The sequence below is a fragment of the Alternaria arborescens genome, assembly GCF_004154835.1.
Source record: "Alternaria arborescens strain FERA 675 chromosome Unknown contig_34, whole genome shotgun sequence".
Taxonomy (NCBI): Eukaryota; Fungi; Ascomycota; class Dothideomycetes; order Pleosporales; family Pleosporaceae; genus Alternaria; species Alternaria arborescens.
Genome location: NW_021167889.1, coordinates 210291 through 229041, shown reverse-complemented (window position 1 = coordinate 229041; position 18751 = coordinate 210291). Strand labels below are relative to the sequence as shown.

Sequence of the window (18751 nt, the reverse complement as noted above, 5' to 3'; positions counted from 1 at the left end):
GTTGCTGATGCAACGACGGGAGCGAATATGCGTTGTTGATTGTACTTGAGATATCTACCGCGAGTCTTGCATAAGCTGTAGCAGGCCTTCCGCCGCGTCACCCTTTACACCGCCGACACTGCGAGCCAAGCTATACTGTTGTTGCTTGAGTCTTTGGAGTCTATAATGCGGGTCTTCTTCCCGCAGGTTGATGCGATCCGTGTCGTGTTCACCTATTCGTATCCTGGACTCAGATGGCGGCTCGTAGTAGCTCCTGGCTCGGATGGGTGAGGAGAGCTGATCAGGAGCTACAGAATGGGGCAGCTGAGGCCCGGGTGGTGAGGAGGAAAGGACGTATCCGGATATCATACGTGATGATGCTGGCATATTGCCTTGTGGGATTGCGAACTGAACTGGTGCAGGTCCAAGTTTACTTATGGGACGGAAGGGATCCAGATTTGCTTGCACAAAAACAGGTCCTGGATCGCGTCGCGGGGATGATACAGTAATGTTCGGTACGCGATAAGCGCCCAGAGACTCGCCGGAAGACGTCATGGCTGTTGATCTCGACGCGTTGAGCGCGTCTGACGAGTAAGAGGCACGGGCTTCGTAAGGCCCGATGATATCCGCGTCGCGCTTAGTGACCTGGTTCGTCTTGATCTTGTACAGGCCAAACTTGAGGCGCGTTCGCAATTGTTCGGCACGCGACCTCCTCTTTCCTTCTGCGACTGCCGGCGCGGGGGCAGCGGCCGGCATCGCTACACGTTCTCCGTGTTCACTCTTTTGGCTGGCGCACAAATCATAGTTGAGAAGGTCAGAAAATGACTGGTTGCTCTTCTGAGAAGCTTGTATTGGCTCTGGTTCGGGCGATGGTGTTGGTGTGGCGCGTTCGGTGGGTGATCCTGGGTCCGCGAGGCCGATGGGATTGTTCTCCTTGCAGTTGTTAGTGGCGTGAGGAGGTGCAGGGCACGATGTATCATCTACCGTATGTTTCTGGACAGCGTCGGTGGTTAGGCGCGTGCCGGTGCTGGAAAGACTCTCGTCGCAGGCACGAGCGAGCATCTTTACGCTCTCGATAGATTCAACACCTTCAACTTCTTCTATGCCCCTCTTCTTGCTATTTGAATTCGTCTGGGGAGTCATGAGATTTTCCTTGCCGATAGGGTTCGTTGGAGTGTGCGTCGTGACTTGCTTTAGTGGGCTTTGGGCGCGAGCGACTTCAGCTGGATCGTAGGCCTTTGGGGTAGAGGGTGTATTGATGGCTTTGGAGGTGAGATCGCCAAGCACGCGTCGCGAGGGCGTCTTGGAGGGAGTATGTTGAGAAGCCATATTTGGTCTCTGCGGTGTTGTGGCGCTCATGTTGTCTCTGCGGCTTGTCGGCTGTTGCGACGCGTTGAGATGGGGACGAACGACGCGCAGGGGTGCACTGTTGATTTACGGACAGAAGACTAGTAGCAGAATGGCAGTGAGTCTTTTCAGCTCCTTTAAAACTTCAAGAGAAAGATATGAAAACAGAATTGGAGTTGTGGAAGATGCGTGAGAGCAGTCGCGTCGTGGTTGGGGAAGTCGCATTACAGGCGCCAGCCGACGCGATTGGGTGGCATGTCAGGGTCCAGCTTGGCGAAATGGCGGGATGGCGCCTCGACTAGTAGAGCGAAAAGTCAGGACAGTCCGCAGGTACTTCAACTCTATTCCGCGTCTAGTTGTGTACATTGTCCTCTACCCTCATCGTGCTCTGAATCGGCATTAAACACGGTGAGCCTTCCGAGAGACACACTGCGGCTGTTTGCTATTGCACCTTGCACAGTTGCCGTTGCCGCAAGCTGTGACGCCCCAGTATGAAGGCCGCTATCAATACATCCAACTAGTGCACAGGTTAGGCATTTACGCGTCAATTGACCAACTTTCTCTCTCTCTCTCTCAACTCATGGTGACCGATATACGATGATCATAGCAGACGCGTCCTGAGCGCGAGCACGCTCGAATTAGCCCAGGTACCGAGGCAAGCCGGGTAATTGGCCCACAGATAAGATAGCACGATAAGATGCAGCCACAATTCGTGCACGCACCTGCATGCATGCCGGACGCACTTGCCTACCTACCGGATCTCCAGTTCCTTGCTTTACGTCATCACAAAGATGTAAATGCGTGGTTACGCGGCTCCACCGCGGCTCCACCACGGCTGAGGCACACCTACTAAACTGCACCCAACATTCGGCTCACAACCATCACGACAAAAGATACGCTCAGACCTGAGACCCAAGACACCACTCGAGTTCTGCTACATGAGTCATTCTCTTCAACATCAGTTGGTATGTTCTTTGGTCAATGCATACCCTCACCAGCACACTAAATGAGATCAGCGCATTCACGATGAAGGGATTCCTTCAAAAAGCCAAGGCGGAGCTCAAAGGCTTCTCTCAACGTGACGAGTCTGGTAACTCCCCTTTTGGTGGAAACCAACAAGCACAACATCAACAGCACTTTTCCCCAGCTCATCAGCAAGGTGGCTTCGGTCACGACCATGGCCATGATCAACACCATGGTATCAGCGACCCGACAACGCTGGATGTTCTTCGCTATCGCTATCACCATGGAACCAATCTTGGATCTGTTTACGTTATTGAACGATGGCTTCAGGGTTCTCGATTTCCTGATGGTGCTGAGGGATCAAGCGAGCTTGCAGCAGTGCAAGCCTGGGTGGACAGGGTTGGTGTTGCTGAGACGAAGCAAAAGTTCGAGGAGCATTGGGCCAATATTATACACGATAACGCCATTGGATGGCTTGCTAATGTGGCCAAATGTACAACTGTCCGCCTGCCCATCGGCTACTACGACCTCCCAGGCGCCGTCTTCACCCAGGGAACACCTTTCGAGCCCTATGCTGAGATCTACACAGGAGCATGGGACAGTATTCGCACCCTAATCCGACGTCTGCGCGCACGCTCAATCGGCGTTCTAATTGATCTGCATGCACTACCAGGGGGCGGAAACGCGCAGGAACACTCAGGCACTAACAGTGGGCGTGCCGAGCTATGGACCAATCCCAGTAATCGTGCGTTAGGTGTTCGCTGCTGCCAGTTCATTGCAGAAGATACCAAAGCGGGAGCTGAGATTGCTGGTCTCCAACTCGTCAACGAGGCTGAATGGGAATCAGAGCGCATGTACGAGTGGTACGACGAGTGTATAGCCGCCGTGTCCGCCATAGACCCCGGAATCCCTATCATAATATCTGATGGCTGGAACCTAGGCAAAGCGGTAGATTGGTCTTTGCAGAAGAACTCCATATACTCGCATCCGCAATGCCCAGTGGTGGTTGACACGCACTATTATTGGGCTTTTACAGACCAAGACAAAGCGAAGACACCACAGCAGATCATCGAAGAAGCCGGCACCAAGCTAGAACAGTTGGATGGTAAAGAAGGCTCTGTGCATGATCGTGGTGCAGTACAGGTTATTGTTGGCGAATACTCCTGCGTTATGACTGAAGACTCTTGGGCCAAGGGCGGCGGAGTCCCCAAGGAGGAGCTCGTACGACAATTTGGTCAAGCGCAGAGCAGAAGGTACCAAGAGAAAGCTGGCGGCAGTTTCTTTTGGACTTGGAAAATGGATTGGATGCCTGGCGGCGAGTGGGGGTTTAAAGCTAAAACAGAAGATGGGAGTATTGTGCCACCCCAGTACACAAAAACGACCGCTGACGACAGACTCCGGATGACCGAAAAAGCTAGACACGAGAAGGACGGGCGTATGCATGAGGCGATTCAACAGCACGTGTCTTATTGGCGCGGCGTGGATCCCAATGGTAACTATGAGCACGAAAAGTACGAATACGGCTGGCAGGTTGGTTATCAAGATGCTCTCGGCTTCTTTGAGGGCAGAGGAACACAAGGCGAAAAAATTGGCATGTTCGAGATATGGATACTTAAGCGGATTAGAGAAAGTGGGTATAGAGGAGGCTTCACTTGGCTATTTGAGCAAGGTCTGAGAAAAGGTGCACAAGACTGCTACTCTGCAGTGGGCGTTTAGGGTCTGTGCACGGACTATGTGACCCTCCTCCACTGCCGTTTCTTGTATTGCCTCGATCACAAGGTGCGTACTTGGTGCGATGACGTTATAGCCAACAGTAAGAATATTGACCTTTTGTGAAAACTTCTGTGGAACACCTAAAGGGACGATGCGCTCCAGTAACAAACAGTGTACAGTCGACTTTAAGTGTACTGTATCACTCCTTCTCGATGCCCTACTATTGATACCTCCTTCACCCTCGAAACTGACCTTGCGCAAACCTTCGACATCTGGGGACCGCCGGAATCACTGACAACTGTCATCTCATGCTCTCTGATATTCCTGAAAATGCGCCTAGCGAGACGTTATTCTCGTTCTACGATACACCTTTTAGGCGGCCCTATCAGGCCTACTGCGTAACGGAAGCTTCTTCACGCCCTCCAAGTCCGGACCCTCTTGTTCAGGAACCCTTTTGCGCATCCGCGCCACCCTTGTGGCCGGCCGCTGACAGGGCACACTTTACGGACACTGAAAGATTCGAGCAAAACAACTCTTTCATTCAAGCTGCGGCAAGCAGTCCTGAGCAATATGTCGAATCTGTAACATTAAGCAAGGTGGAACAGTATAGCAAAAGACAAACATCTCCGCCCAACGGAAAACTATTGTGTGAGCGTACAGGATCGGGAAAGGATCCAAATCACATTACACGAGCTGTCAGTCCACGCGGCAGCCACTTGTTAGCTTCATCCGAAGTGGTCGCGTACGACCAGCCACCATCACATGCACAGCTGCGACAATTGGAACCTTCCACCAGAACAGACACTAGGTCCGTTTCACGCAGACCAATGGAGCATGGGAATCGTATGGGAACACATCAGCGCCCGTTGCCACCGCTCCCACTAGGAACGGGCTCGTTGAGATCCGTACCTAATCAACAAGACGACACGTGGAACAAGGAGGCATACAAAGAAGTGTATGAACAGTTTCATACGCAAAAAATCATACCTCTCTCGAAGCTCAGCAGCTCCAACACCGAAACTTTGCCACGATGGAAGTCAGCTGAGTATCTTATACCACGTCGATCACTGCCGGACCCACCTATACCATGCGTATGGAGTCGAGGCACTGCACCAGAGGGAAAGATCACACCTCTGAGCTCGACTGGACATCCGTATGTCGCCACCGTGTGCGAGTCTAGTCGAAATTTGTGGGAACGCAGTATTTCCAGCGATTACGCCCAAAATCGTCCCAGCGCCAGGCAGAATATATCTCGTGGCCACTGGGAAGATATAGATAATGATGTGAGAGCACTGCAACAAGTCCAAGACGAACATGCAAGCCAGGGATACAATTCCGGACGGCTGCCTTCCCACAAATTGGCCTTGCCGTCTCTGATCTCTCAGCAGCGCGATAGCTCCCTCCAACCAGTACATTTCCTCGCAAATCCTGCGCCATCGTTTCACTCGTCAAGCGACATTCAGAATGGTCCTAGACCGCCGCCTTGGGGCTCCTATGAAGATCTCGAGATCCAACGTCGACAACGCGGGGGTGCAAGAGAGCGCACCAACGTTCAATTGAATCGTTTGACAGCGGACAGCGCGTCGATGTATCAGAAGTCAATATCTTCTGAAAGCGTTGGCAAGGTTCCTTCAAGGGAGGTAGAACAGTACAGAGAACAGATACTTGGCGTGTATCCCGACATGGAATTCAACAGAGACGATGGATTAGGTGATCCGAGGTGGTGTTGCTGTGTTGTGATGTGATCGGTATCAGATCCATGAGAAAGCTTCACGGCTATCGATGAGATTTGTAGATATGGTTCTACACCTCAGGACTCTGTGATCTACACATTGGAAGTCAGCGAGTTCATACAATCGGATGTCACAGCCTAGGAAGTTCAATAGCATCACTAATCAGTGCTACAAACACAGCGCACGTCTATCTAATACGGCCTCATATGAAGCCAGCGGTGTCGCCACCTCATAAATGCTATTGAGTCCAGCTGTCTTAACCACTACCACGACACCTCATCAACAGCGCCTGGTGCTTGTAGAACAAGCCTTGTTAGATCTATCGAAAGTCTGTTCGTAGGATTCTTTACAGAATGCATCTTTCACAGAAACTCAAGCTGCGCTCCGATTCTGTCCCCCTTCTTCAACACTCGGCCAACAACATGACTTCCAAGACTTCAGAAGCCACAGCTCCAGTAGAGACCCGTAACAATCTTAACATTAAAGACAAGCGCAACATCAAAATTGGAATCGTCGCACTTCGGACTATCGGCAAATGGACTGATAAAGCTGCACTGACGCTCGAGAAGCTCGAGAGTCAAGACACGTCGAAGCACAGCCATGAGCACAAGGACCGCTTGAATACAAATAACAGAAGTAGTGCGAACGGAGAAATTCAGGAACCTGGGCTATGGAGGGAGATTGTCGTGTGTCCTGTACCTGTTCGAACTGGTGTTTCCAAGGCAGCGGAATTACGCGACGAGCCAACGGCGTGTCGGGAATTACTAGCATTTGGAAGGGAAGAAGCCCACGATGCCGTCCAAGTAACCGAGGTTCCAAACCGGGAGGATCATCATGCGTACACCTTAGCTACTGTTCCCGAGTACTACAGCGAGAGTAGTGATGATGAAGACGAAAGAGATACCTGCGGCGAAAATGTCATTAGGAACGATGCTAAAATCCACACGGATACGGACCAGTGCTCTTCGGATGTTTCGAGCGATGGAGAGGAAGACAACAACAACAAAAATTTAAGTCCTGGAAATAGCGACGACGAGACCGACAGTGATTCAGGGGAAGAGGTAAGGATAAAGTATTTGGCTGTTTTACATGCGAAGAAATGATAGACTGGAATGGCGGCAGCAAAGGTGGTCGCGTTACACGGAAGAATGGTTTGATTGAGTGATATAGTTCGGAACATGTTAGAAAAACCAGAATTTAGTAATCTTATTTGGAAAGCTATGGTTTTACTGAGTATGAAGTTTTCGCTATGGTGATCGGATCGTTATGCTGTAGCACTTCGGCACATGTACCGCAAAGGCTACACAATTGTTGGATTATGGACTAACTGAAGTGTATTGAGATAAGTTGTAATGTTCTATCTACGGGTAAAGTAGTCCTTATATCCCTTAAACCTTTCTTTGTCTTGAAGTTTGACTGTATAGTCGTTTGTCTTAGACAACAACAATGACGTACTTGTGCAACAACAACAACACCTGGCTTATCGCTGGAACATTTTTGTCGCATCGTTTGCGAGTTCTATTCTGGATTCTCTGAGCGCACGGATGTAAAGCTTGTAGTAGTACTGTGGTATTGGTCGGTAAGTGAGGTTGGTTTGCTTTTGCAAACCGCGAGTATCTCGCCTTCATACCATTGAACAGTATTTTACAAACACTCTTAGCGCGTCACTTATTCACACTCACTTTCGCTTCTTCAGAATACCGCGTTTGCCTTTCCATCCTGGGCGGCAACAAGTTCGGAGAGTCCCGTTGATCGGCTTTGCCCTGCATGGTCATTCTTTTGGGTCCCGTCCGTATCCTCACAGCAACCACCCGCATCTTCGTCAACAACACCACAATTGTTGATCGCGACAATGTCAACACATTTTCGCCCGCGTCCGCCTACTTCAGGACCTCCAAGCCCTACTCGTCCATCAACAGCACGCTCTACGATTCGTGCGATCTCTCCATCACCGCCGCCGAGTTTGAGTGCCGCACTGCGACTGGATCTAGCAAGCACTGGCACGCCGAATTTCGATCACCAAATTACACCTGAGAACGCAAGAGAGCAGCCTCAGAGTGATGGTTTCGGCGAACAAGAGACAGAATTTGCAAACTATGTTGCAACCGCGGAAAACGGCAAATTCGGCAGCTCTCCTGCAGATATCACTGCCAACGTGACTACCAAAAGAGGTGGCAGTGTAATGGAGAGGAAATCGCCACTGAAGCGCACTTCGAGGTTGGGTAGTCCCAAGAAGCGGCCGTATAGCACACCAACGGAGCTATCCTTGCATCGCCTGTCGCCATCGCATGGCCACGACCGAGAACAGGGTGCGAGTCCACATCAAAAGCAGGTTCAAGTCGAGAGCGACAGCGACGCAAATTGGGATTGCCCAGATACACCCACTCGTATGACAAATTCCCAGAAGCGCTCGGCATATCTCCCACTCGGCAACCCAACGCCTTGCCCCAACTCCAAACGCTCTTCTAAACCAAAGTCGAGATCAAATCCTCCCACTCTCACTTCTACTATCTCAAACCCAACACCAAAGCTCGAGTTTTTCGAATCGTTCGACGATCAATCACCCTATCATTCTAGATATTTCGATATCGCTCATCCGCAAACGTATTCTAGAGAAGAAGAGACGCTCAGAGAGATTTACGCTCATGCCGAACGTAAGAAGATGCGCGAAGCTATGGAGACAAGAGCAAGGCCAATGGAGAGAAGGCCACTCATGTCTCAGCCTGGCTATATGTCGTCAACAAATGACGGTGCGGCGATGCAGCGACCAGAACGGGAGCACGGTATTCACCCACGAATGCATCTAGCACCGCGACAGCACGCCGTGGATGCACCTTTGTGGAACAATGTAATAGGGCCGGCCTCCAATGTGCAGCGACAGGTATCCATATCCGAGGACTCCCACCTCTCTGGGGGCACAGCGTCCAGCAAGCAATCTGTGTTCAGTACGCCTGGAAGAGATGAGATGGAGAGAAAAAAGGCGCTTGTTGAGGATGACGAAGGTCCGTTTGCTAAAGCGATGAGCATGGCCGATCTGGATGAGCGACGCAGGGTAGTGAGTGAGCAGCGTGCGGGAGACGATCGAAGGGCTGCAATCTTGGAGGCAGAGAGTAGTCAAAAGAAGAGAAAAGATAGGGCTTGCGGATTGGGAGTGGGATGCAATGTGATGTAAGGGCTCACCGAAAGTTTGAAGACGTTCATCTTGACTCGGTGTCAATGCGAGGGAGCGATTGGAGGTTTCTGAATACAGGATGCAAGTGACAAGAATGAGTAATGAAGCGGCCATTAGTTCGATGCCTCAAACGATTTGAGGCCTATGATATTGTAGTGATAAACGTATGGCAATATCTTAAATGCTTGTGAAAGTGAACGTATCGCGATCAAACAGTGAATGCGACTTCCGGCCGGCGGATCCGTGATGCACCCTTGTACACCTATTTCACACTCAACCCTCTACTCGGCTGACACCCCTTGGAGCTACTCAGCGCATCAAAAGTAAACCACCACCAATGCCTATGGCGCCAATAATATTACAAGCACCATACATGCTTGATCATCTAACCGCCGATGCGCAGCGAATATCGGCAAGCCCGCCACCAGACGACTGGCACTCGGAATCCGTCGTTCTTGAGTTGAAGCGTGATATTGATGGAGGAGTAGTGCTGGTGAGTGGTATCGTGTTGTTAATTGCATAGTCCACTGAACCTAGCTCCTATAAAGCCGCCATCACCCATGCAGGCCGGTGCCGAGGCCGCTGGGGACTCGCACGGCAGTACCTTGGAACGTTTGAGAGGACTGTTTCGTACAGCTATTCGACGCCTTCGCGGGCACCGCAAGGACGCAAAATCGTCTTGATTGAATATTTGGGCATTGTTATAAGTTGGCACCAAACTTTGAAGCGTTGGTATGTGTGAACAGCTTCCTCAAGATTCAAGCTAATAACGCTTCTTGGACGAAGACTCAGTTGCAATGTCGAGCGCCTGGAGGATATCGGTACCGAAGACGACAGTCATATATGCTGGGAAAATTACCCAAAGACCACTACGGAACGAATCAGCGTTCCTGTCACTTCAGACGCTAAGCGCAGGCGGAAAAACAGTTCGACTCACTTCATGATACCGTAGAAGAACAACAGCGTAGCCCAGTCGTTATGGCCGACATTTGCGAAGCCAGAGAAATACTCGTTGAAGTCTACAATTGTTAGCCTGTGCTTTGGCTATGTGCCGCATGAATACGCACAATATAGTACTGTCTTGCTGAGAGTCATAACCGCAGCAGCGAAGCCGATAATCAGCGCGCGATTCCCATTCTTTCCGCGTATCTTCCGGCCTCCGGCAAGGAACTTGCTTACGCCCTCACTGAGTTGCAGCCCAGTGCCTCCAGTCGTGGGCACACCATGGTTATAGATGATCATGGCATAAAGTCCATACAGCACGAGTTCGATAGCGTTCAGAAAGCCTTGCGCGCCACCAAATCCATCGTTGTTTTCCCACCCGGGCCATCCGTATACGTGATCAATCGAGGCATAGATTTCATACGGTTTCCAGATTGGCCACTGAAGTGCACCGCCAGCCATAGTGTGCGGGCGCAAAAGGATGTACAGGGAGTCCCATAACACGAGAGGCATGGATATGGCGAGCCACACTATAGTGAGATTTGACGCTGTGTGGCACCAGGCCGGCTCATTGATCTCGGATGGAGAGGGAGGGCTGATCTCGGTTTTGGCATTGGAAACTGCGCGTCTGGCAAGCGACTTTGCCGATGGTGGGGAGTCAAGGTCCGGGGAAGATATGGGTGCCGGGGACGCAGTCGAAGTCCGCGACCGTGGCGCCTTCTTAACGGGCGAAGGTTCGGTGGCGGGGAAGTCGCCTTGGGGATGTGAGCGCGTAGACACCATGGTGGCAATGAAGAACCAAGCGCGAGTGGAGAGTGTAGGAAATGACTAACAGTGGTGAGAAGCACAATGGCAGGCAGGATGTAACGTGTTGTGATGATGCAAATGATGCTAAACAACTAGTGGGGAGCGGGTCCAGCTTTAGCCGGCGGGGCTGTACCTCAGACGGAAGGAGCTCTGCCTATCAACCAATCATGGTCTGAGACGCAACCTACATTTTCCCATTGGCCGCCAATTCCTAACCCTCGTCACTCTTTCTCATGTACAAACATCTCCTGCTACGTGCCTAGTAACTGCAAGTAAACTATCGGCCCTGAGCCAAGCGAGTCTACCAGAGCAGCAAACATTCTTCAGAACGATACCGGAGACCAAGCTCTCAAGAAAGAATATGGTACCCGTTCCGATGATGATGGAGCTAGGTCGCATGGACAGACGGAGCGCGAGAGACTTGCTAAAAGATGAGCGAGTGACTGCTAACGGAGTGTGTGGGCCGTGTAATCGATAGGTGACAGACAGGCGATGAGGTAGGTTTCTCATGTCTTCTAAGCGCTTCCCTAGTCGCTCCGCTCTACGCTCTTCTCCATGGCTGCTTGTTGGCTCTTTTCACGCAATCATCACTGTCAAAGTTGGCACAATCAATCATCAACTTCATATACGACTCTACTCCCCACTCAACCCACTCCTTGTCAAAGTTTCTACCTATTTCGTCAAGAAGCAAGAAAGCAATCCACACAAAGAGAGTGAAATGTCTTACCCTCCGAACAGTGCCGTCGTCATCCGTCGAAGCCCGCAACACGGTATTCATATCACCAAAACCTGCTCGTCAGGCCCATCATTATCTCCATCATCACCTTCTCCTGAAACGTCCCATTCGTGGCCATTCATTTCAACTAGCGCTCACACAATCATTTGCGCAGAGGCCTATTGCAACAACATGATCGACGTTGTGCCACATTACTTCGACGCTGGAATTTCTGGTATAGACAGCAGGGTGTACATAAAAGCCAGGTGCAAAGAGTGTGAGCCGCCTGTAACAGTGCCTACCTGGTGCGTGGGCCATAGCAAGGCCAAGCAGGAAGAACAAAAGTGGGATGAGGCGAGCAGTGATGACTGGGCGGACGACTTTTGAGGCATAAGGTAACAGGGACATTCAGAAGACAGGAGAGGTGTTAGCATAACTCTTTCATGTGAAAGCTTGGAGACTGGATTTGATCAACACTTATATCTATCCATCATGTATGATCATGTCTGTTACTTGATGTTTCTCAGCGCAGTGCCACACTGCTCATGTAAAACCCAAGATGAAAAGACATGCTCAAATCCAGGTCCGTTGCGCATGCCTATACTCATCAGCCTCAGCGTTCTCGCAGGGCAAAGCTATGTTTGTCTCGCACACATAGGCACCATTCCACATCTGAAGAAACCATGTTGACTAAATATCAATGTGGGTCAAGGGAACAGGCGCAGCGGTCTTCTAACGGGTGCGAGTGCGCCCTCGTAGCACCCTCGCCTCATCCGCCGTGACAGACATGAGACCGGAGCCCTTCTCGTCTAGCTTCTTCTTCAATGACTCAGCAGCAAGCTGCTCTCTTGCAATACGCTGACGTCTCTCAGCCTGGTTTTACTCCCAGCGCTGGCGGCGCTCTTTCTCCCGGCCCTCGGCTCGCTTCTTCGCGTATCCAGCGAAGAAGATATCAGCCGACTCCATAGCCTTCTTCAGACGAGTGTGCTTCTCCAGAAACGCCTCAAAGTCTTCAGCATCAGGTATAAGACCTTTGTAGCGATCATGACAGAGGTGGTTGATCATCGCAGTCCAGAGTGGGTCTTTATCAGAGGTGGCGTTCTGTTCGATAGCAATGATCTCCTCGTAACTCGGAAGCTGGGTCTTAAGGTAACCAACATAGCCGGTGAGGATATGACGGCAATAACGCTCCATGCCCAGCAAGCGAGCGGCGCACAAGATAGCAACGTCCTCGCCAAAGGTCTTCTGAGCTGGGATGGCATAGGCTTCAAACTCATTGCACGTCTCCTGCATCCAGTCAATGAGCAGAAAGCGGACTGCGCCAGGATGAACCTGACCACGCGAGAAACGATATTCTAGCGACTCAGGATTGGCGGTGGAGTGCTTGTTAAGGACAGAAGAAGCAGCCATTGCAGCGCGCTTGGAGATATTGATAACCGACGTTTCACCCACGTGAATGGTAATGCAAGGGCCCTGAAGAAGATCTCGACGCTCAGGTCGTATCATTACCAACAGGTTGTCTAGGGCCTGATTCACGATAGGAGAAGACGATAGTTGACCCGGCTTCTTAGGCAAAGCATCAGATGCCGAAACACCAGCATCACTGATGCTGGGAGCATTGGCTGTCGACCCAGCGTTTTGCTCCGTCATGACGTTCTTGACGGTAATGACGGATTTGGTCAAAAGAGCCTGATCTGAAGAGGAAATAGTAACGTTGAGGTCCTTGGAAAGTGCGTTCTTCTTGACAGTCCTGCTACGGTGGGCGCGCGCAGCCTTGGGCATGCCTTGGTCGTGGAGTATGGGTGGCTCACTATACTTATAGTTAGTCCATGATGTAAATGCTATAGCGAGTAATTCTTACGACGATTCGCTGGTGGAGAGGCTTGTCGCATTATCGGCTGTTGTCATTGTGAATTCGATGATGACAAGGGCGCAAATCTAGCGATCCAACTTGATTTTCCTTGTCCGAAATGGAGAAAAAAGGAAGGTTTTGGATGGGAAAGTTTTTGACTGGTTTGGGTGCGCTGTAGTCTTCTCTGGGGAGCTCGACGCACAGATTGTTTACCTGCAAACGACTATAATGTGATCACGTCACTCGTCAGCAACTACCCGTAAAGCGGTCGAAAGGCGGATACAAACGCCAAGTCAAAGTAAATGGAAGAAAGCATCGTCTGAACTTGCGTATGTCAGTGAGCACAGGAGAGAATATCGACATTGGTCATAAGTAGGCTAGTCGTTTCCATTCCATGCCCCTCTCTTCTCAGGGCTTACCTCTTTCTCGGTTCTCTTTCTGCAGGATATCGTTGCAAGTCTTCCTCGTGTGGCACTGGGCTGTCACCCTCACTATCATTAATCTTCAACATGGTCATAGCTCTTTCTGAGTTGGACCAGATCTGAGTTGCATGTACCTTTTGTTTGACAGGCAAGCTGCTTGGAATTCTCCCTTTGTTCGACACAAGATCTTTGTCTATGACAAAGACTGCATGTAGTATTTAGCTAGGACAAGTTTCTCTGTAGGGTTATGATCCGAATGTACATTTACTACTATTGGATCTCCGTTTGACAACCTTTCGCTTGTGCAGTCTAGATGAAGATAGTGAAACGCGAGAAAGTCGTGCTACAGTAAAGGACTTGTCGCGTTAGCGTCACGCGTGCATTCGCGGCCATGAGTGGCGCCGGCCAATCTCACACGAGATGGCGCGAATCTCAAGCTCCGAGCAATACTCCTCTTTACGCGCAGTCGTTGAGGCACATCACGGTTGTAACGAGCCTGTGACTGTATGAAGGCGCGCAGAAGGTATGTTGTTCCAAGCCTAGTCTCTGTCTATGGCTATACAACCTACTCTGGTTCGATGCAAGGCCCAACCATTAGGTTTGTACTCTATCCAAGCAAAACCTGATCCAGTAGACATTAACGAAAGCATGCGTAGGAAAATTGCCGTCAATCTATGAGCCATATTTGAGGAACAAAGACTTGTCCCAAAGACAAGAACTGTTACCTTTGAAACTAGAAATGTCTACATCACTGCGTTTATCCTAAAGGCACGTAGTTGGTAGTGGCCAAAAGGCGTGTCAGTGGAATATAGATTGAAACATGATCTCCTAGCTTTCGATCCGACATTTGGATGAGGAACAAATAGTGGATCTTTGAGCTGATGCGAAAGGTGTTGATGCGTCGATCTTATACACTTACTCGGGGTAGACCATCTTTCTCCCGACACCGCCATCCACGACAACCTCCTGACCAGTCACAAACTCGTTTCCAATGAGGTATTCTACCGCCTTCGCGATATCCTCCACTTTACCCACTCGCCCAGATGGGTGCCAAGCAGTGTCTTCCTTGCTCAAGCCTTCCTCCCACTTGACATTACCATCATCTGCAGCTTTGTTCTCGTTGGCTACGTGAATCCATCCCGGGATAATTGCATTGACCCTGATCTTGTGACGATGGCCTAAAGATACTGCCATCGACTGTGTCAATCCTAACAGTCCAGCTTTGACGGATGAGTAGGCTTCGTGGTCAGATTCAGATTGGTAGGCGCGCGTTGATGACATGTTGATGATAGTACCAGGAGAGTTCGGAGTGGAGCGTCCAGCAGCTAGAAGTGGGACGCAAAGGCGGCTGAGTATGTACGGCGCAGTGAGTCCAATCGCAACCTTCAAATCCCACTCTTTTTCGATGTCTTCTCCTTCAGCTTCCATACTTCGATCTTCGGATAGTGAGAGATCGGTGGGGAAAGCATTGTTGATCAAAACATCGAGCCTGCCCCCAAACTTTCTTTCAACTTCGTCGACAGCAGTCTTCAATTCCGTTCGCTTGCTGAGGTCGCATTCAAGCGCAAACCAGCTCTCCTTCCGCCCTTTTGACCATTCTTGTGCTCGATATCTGACATGCTCTAGCTCTTCCTTGTTGGAGTCTAGGATTATGACATCGTGTCCAGCTGTCAGGAGTTGTCTGAACAGTCCGCGCCCAATTCCTCGGGCACCGCCGGTCAGCAGAACTTTGAGTTGTTGGGGAGCGGTGTTCATTTTTATTGAACCCTTGGTACGAGACGATGATAAAGCCTAGGTGTCGCGATTACGAGTTGAATGTACGCGAATGGCTACATTGATTAATCTCGCTAATAGAAAGTAGTAAAGTTTGCGTGGTCCATGACGTCATGGCCATGACGATTCCACTGCTTGTGCTCTACCAAAACGATACGTGGTAGAGAGATAAAGGTCATAACCATTGTGAGGGCTCACGGACACATAACCATACTCACCCTTGATTCAGATTATGGAACTCCCGCAACTGCGATGTTTGTAAAGATCCGACGTGACATCTGGGCATCACTGCACACGGCGATTTAGGGTACATTCGAATCGCACGCGCTTGTTAAAGGCATCTGAAGATGTATAACAGAACGTAAGAGTAAATTAATTGTTCTATGTACAAGGAAGGAAAGCTAAGTAATGTGGTAGAAGTATAAAGCACCAAGTGAGCGTTCGTGGGTGGATCACGTGATTCGCTTGGTGGGGCCTGAATAGGTACTTAGGTAGCATCTGTAGACTTTGCCGCCATCTCATGACTCTAGCACCTCGGCTACAAGCCGGAATCGATCTGGTTAAGAACAACTCCAGCTGTATAGGCATCCCAGGTATCGCAGAGCTCAAATTGCTCGTCTTCAAAGGCCTGCTTCTGGATGTCCTCCGGCCTCTCCAAAATCTGCATGAAAAGCCCACCGCTAACATGCCACGCCAGATGACAATGCAAAGGCCAGGCGCCGGGATTGTCTTGAGTGAACTGTAGAACTAGGTACGAGGGCTCAACTGTTCCGGTGACATTGCGCGCATTCTGCATCTGGTGAACGTCGCGACGCAGCGTGTTCTCCGGATTTGTGACGACACCATCCCATTCACCAAAGCCTTCCGCAAGAATGTGGTAGTCGTGGCCGTGGAGATGCATAGGGTGGCCACCAATAAGACCGTGGTTGACAAGATGAATCCGGACGTTCTTTGCACCAGGAAACTGGTACACGTTCCATTTGGGATCGAAGTCTGACTCGTTACGCTTCGCTTTCAGGAGTGTGGGCTCGTTGTAGTTCCCATGATATGTGCTGTTGTTGAGGTACCAGATGAAGTTTGTGCCATTGGAGCGGAAATCGAAGTCTACGCGCTCGACATGATCAGGTTCTTCCAAAGGGATCTTGCAGAGCGGAATGGCGGACGTAATAGGGTCATTCTTGCACTGCTCAAGCTGAGCCTGGGTGACATCAGAGCTTGTCTGAGGAATGGCGTTGGTATCGGCATCCTCGTAGTAAACTGCCGCAAGGGCGTTGGGCGAGATACCGTCAGTCAGAGTGCAGCGGAATCCTTGGGCGAGCTGAGAGCGCATCCAGAACGTATCACTGGGCTTGCCGATAGCTTCGACCACAACGTCAGTACGCTGACCAACAGCGAGAGTAACAACGTTCGTCATGTACGGTTCAACCGGAATGTAGTCGACGGCAATGACCTTCAACTGGTGCCCATCAATGCTAAACTTCTGGTTGCCCTCTGCACCCATATTAATAAGACGTAGTAGATGCTTTTTTCCAGACTCGAACTTGAACTTGGAGGTACCTGCATTGGGAGTGCAAGGTAGCGTTGTGTTTGCACAAGGATAGTTCATTCTTCCATTGATCAGGTTGTTGTTTGAAGGCGGGAATAGGCCATTCATGGTACCCTCAACAAGAGAATAGTAGTCGGCGTGGAACCAATCCTCAAGGATGATAGGTCCTACGTCGATGTCATACTCTTCATGCTTTGGTCCATGGATGACCATAGGGCCGTGAGCACCACCAGAATACTGAGCACTGTAGTGACCTAAGAAACTCAGCTTTGGCATTTCATAGTCTAACTTGGATGAACTTACTGTGATACCAAGATGTGCCATAACGATCGGCCCGGAAAAGCATCTCGTAGTATCCACCGTTGGGCGAAATTGGACACTGAGAAATAGCAGGAACACCATCATACCAGGATGTCTCGGTCTGAAAGAGGCCATGGGCGTGAAGTGTAGTACCTTCATCGGTCAGGTCATTTGTGACTCTCCACAAGATCCAATCGCCCCTAGTTTACGGTCAGCTAAAGCCTTACGTCATTTCGCGCTACCTCGTACCAGTTGGCCTCGATGAGAGGGCCAGGGAATTGGCCATTGACAGTCAAACCATTCCTGGTAACACCGTCCGGAGCAATGGTCTGATAAGCTACATGAAGATCGTAGGTCCTTGTCACGCCAGTGTCCGGCATGGTAGGACACAGGGGATCTGCCGTTGGTGTGCTGGCAGCACTTGCGGTAACAACGGATCCAAGAGTCCTGGTGGAGGATTGCCTGATAGTCTCGAAGCCTGTGGCGTTGGTATGGTTATTTGGATGGCCAGATACCGTAGGATAAGGCGGAAATGTGGATGGAAGCTTTGTAGAATTCGATGTGTAGGCGCTATCAGAATTACTACCGGGGAGGCCGTTGACCGGAAGATGAGGTGAGTCAATCAGTCCCCATTGTGAGTTGCCACACTGTTCAACATTTGGTAGCGAAGGCTTGAGCTGCCCAGTACCCTTTGGGATCCAGCATGGCTCATCATACGCATCTTTAGCAGGGCCTCCATATTGATATGGAATCGAAGGTCGAGGAGGAGGGTATTCCTCCCCATGCGATGGTTTTCCCGGCCACTCGAATGGAAGGGGTACGTCGTTGGAAGGATTATAGTATGGTCCGCCATGTCCATGAGCGTTGGTAGTGGGCCGTGCAGTGGCATATTCAGTCACTGTCGCTGTGACTACATGGCAGATAGGCGCGGAGCGGAATGCAGAAGGGGTAACTGCGTGGTAAACAGATGACAAAGATGCTGTAGCAGCGAGGTAAGGAGCGTAGGCTACCATGTTTGTAGCAATGGAAATAAGCCGTACTACTCTTGATGAGCGAACACGACAAGAATGACCGCGAAAAGAATGAACGACTGTGTTGAAAAGCAAGGCACATCGTTCGAAGACATGATCACGGTCAGTGTTATATGGGATTCCCTTGAGACTATGCCAGGTACCAATGTGCTAAGTTTGGCTGTGGGGCTTGAGTTACGAAGAGACAAGCCGTGTGGCGGTAAAAAGTACAGACTCGAAACCTGAATGCGGTCGAGATAACCGAAACCGAGGCGAGGCGCAAGAAGTAATGAGCTGTAAGTCTTCCATTTACGGATCAGGCAAGCAAAATGCAAGGATTGTAACACGAGCTGAACCTTACTTTTACGTTCAACTCGAATTTCCCTTTGCATTGTTCAAGCCCTGAGGCGGGAGAGGGGGGACCAGGCAAGCCATTCAGCGTCAGCGTCATGAACATTGAGGAAAGATCTGCAGACG

At 50.5% G+C, this 18751-nt stretch overlaps 8 protein-coding genes across 8 annotated transcripts; 3 read left to right on the top strand and 5 right to left on the bottom strand.

Annotated features, from left to right (window-relative positions):
* Positions 1-54: 54 nt before the first annotated feature.
* On the bottom strand, positions 55-1338 carry AA0111_g10371 (hypothetical protein; the record flags this gene model as incomplete). The annotated part of the gene is made up of 2 exons (XM_028644113.1): positions 55-912; positions 964-1338. 2 exons carry the CDS (start codon positions 1336-1338, stop codon positions 55-57), a joined length of 1233 nt encoding a protein of 410 aa, XP_028502038.1.
* A 1014-nt stretch (positions 1339-2352) lies between these two features.
* AA0111_g10370 (hypothetical protein) lies at positions 2353-4005 on the top strand (the record flags this gene model as incomplete). The annotated part of the gene is made up of 1 exon (XM_028644112.1): positions 2353-4005. The coding sequence occupies one exon, from the start codon at positions 2353-2355 to the stop codon at positions 4003-4005; it is 1653 nt and encodes a 550-aa protein (XP_028502034.1).
* A 2083-nt stretch (positions 4006-6088) lies between these two features.
* AA0111_g10369 (hypothetical protein) lies at positions 6089-6838 on the top strand (the record flags this gene model as incomplete). The annotated part of the gene is made up of 1 exon (XM_028644110.1): positions 6089-6838. The coding sequence occupies one exon, from the start codon at positions 6089-6091 to the stop codon at positions 6836-6838; it is 750 nt and encodes a 249-aa protein (XP_028502053.1).
* A 749-nt stretch (positions 6839-7587) lies between these two features.
* Positions 7588-8907, top strand: AA0111_g10368 (hypothetical protein; the record flags this gene model as incomplete). The annotated part of the gene is made up of 1 exon (XM_028644109.1): positions 7588-8907. One exon carries the CDS (start codon positions 7588-7590, stop codon positions 8905-8907), a length of 1320 nt encoding a protein of 439 aa, XP_028502054.1.
* Positions 8908-9670: 763 nt separating this feature from the next.
* AA0111_g10367 (hypothetical protein) lies at positions 9671-10632 on the bottom strand (the record flags this gene model as incomplete). The annotated part of the gene is made up of 3 exons (XM_028644108.1): positions 9671-9776; positions 9845-9926; positions 9975-10632. The coding sequence occupies 3 exons, from the start codon at positions 10630-10632 to the stop codon at positions 9671-9673; spliced, it is 846 nt and encodes a 281-aa protein (XP_028502055.1).
* A 1618-nt stretch (positions 10633-12250) lies between these two features.
* AA0111_g10366 (hypothetical protein) lies at positions 12251-13279 on the bottom strand (the record flags this gene model as incomplete). The annotated part of the gene is made up of 2 exons (XM_028644107.1): positions 12251-13181; positions 13233-13279. The coding sequence occupies 2 exons, from the start codon at positions 13277-13279 to the stop codon at positions 12251-12253; spliced, it is 978 nt and encodes a 325-aa protein (XP_028502056.1).
* Positions 13280-14560: 1281 nt separating this feature from the next.
* AA0111_g10365 (hypothetical protein) lies at positions 14561-15400 on the bottom strand (the record flags this gene model as incomplete). Its single annotated transcript, XM_028644106.1, has 1 exon — positions 14561-15400. One exon carries the CDS (start codon positions 15398-15400, stop codon positions 14561-14563), a length of 840 nt encoding a protein of 279 aa, XP_028502037.1.
* A 556-nt stretch (positions 15401-15956) lies between these two features.
* AA0111_g10364 (hypothetical protein) lies at positions 15957-18277 on the bottom strand (the record flags this gene model as incomplete). The annotated part of the gene is made up of 3 exons (XM_028644105.1): positions 15957-17218; positions 17268-17464; positions 17514-18277. 3 exons carry the CDS (start codon positions 18275-18277, stop codon positions 15957-15959), a joined length of 2223 nt encoding a protein of 740 aa, XP_028502057.1.
* Between the last annotated feature and the right edge of the window lie 474 nt (positions 18278-18751).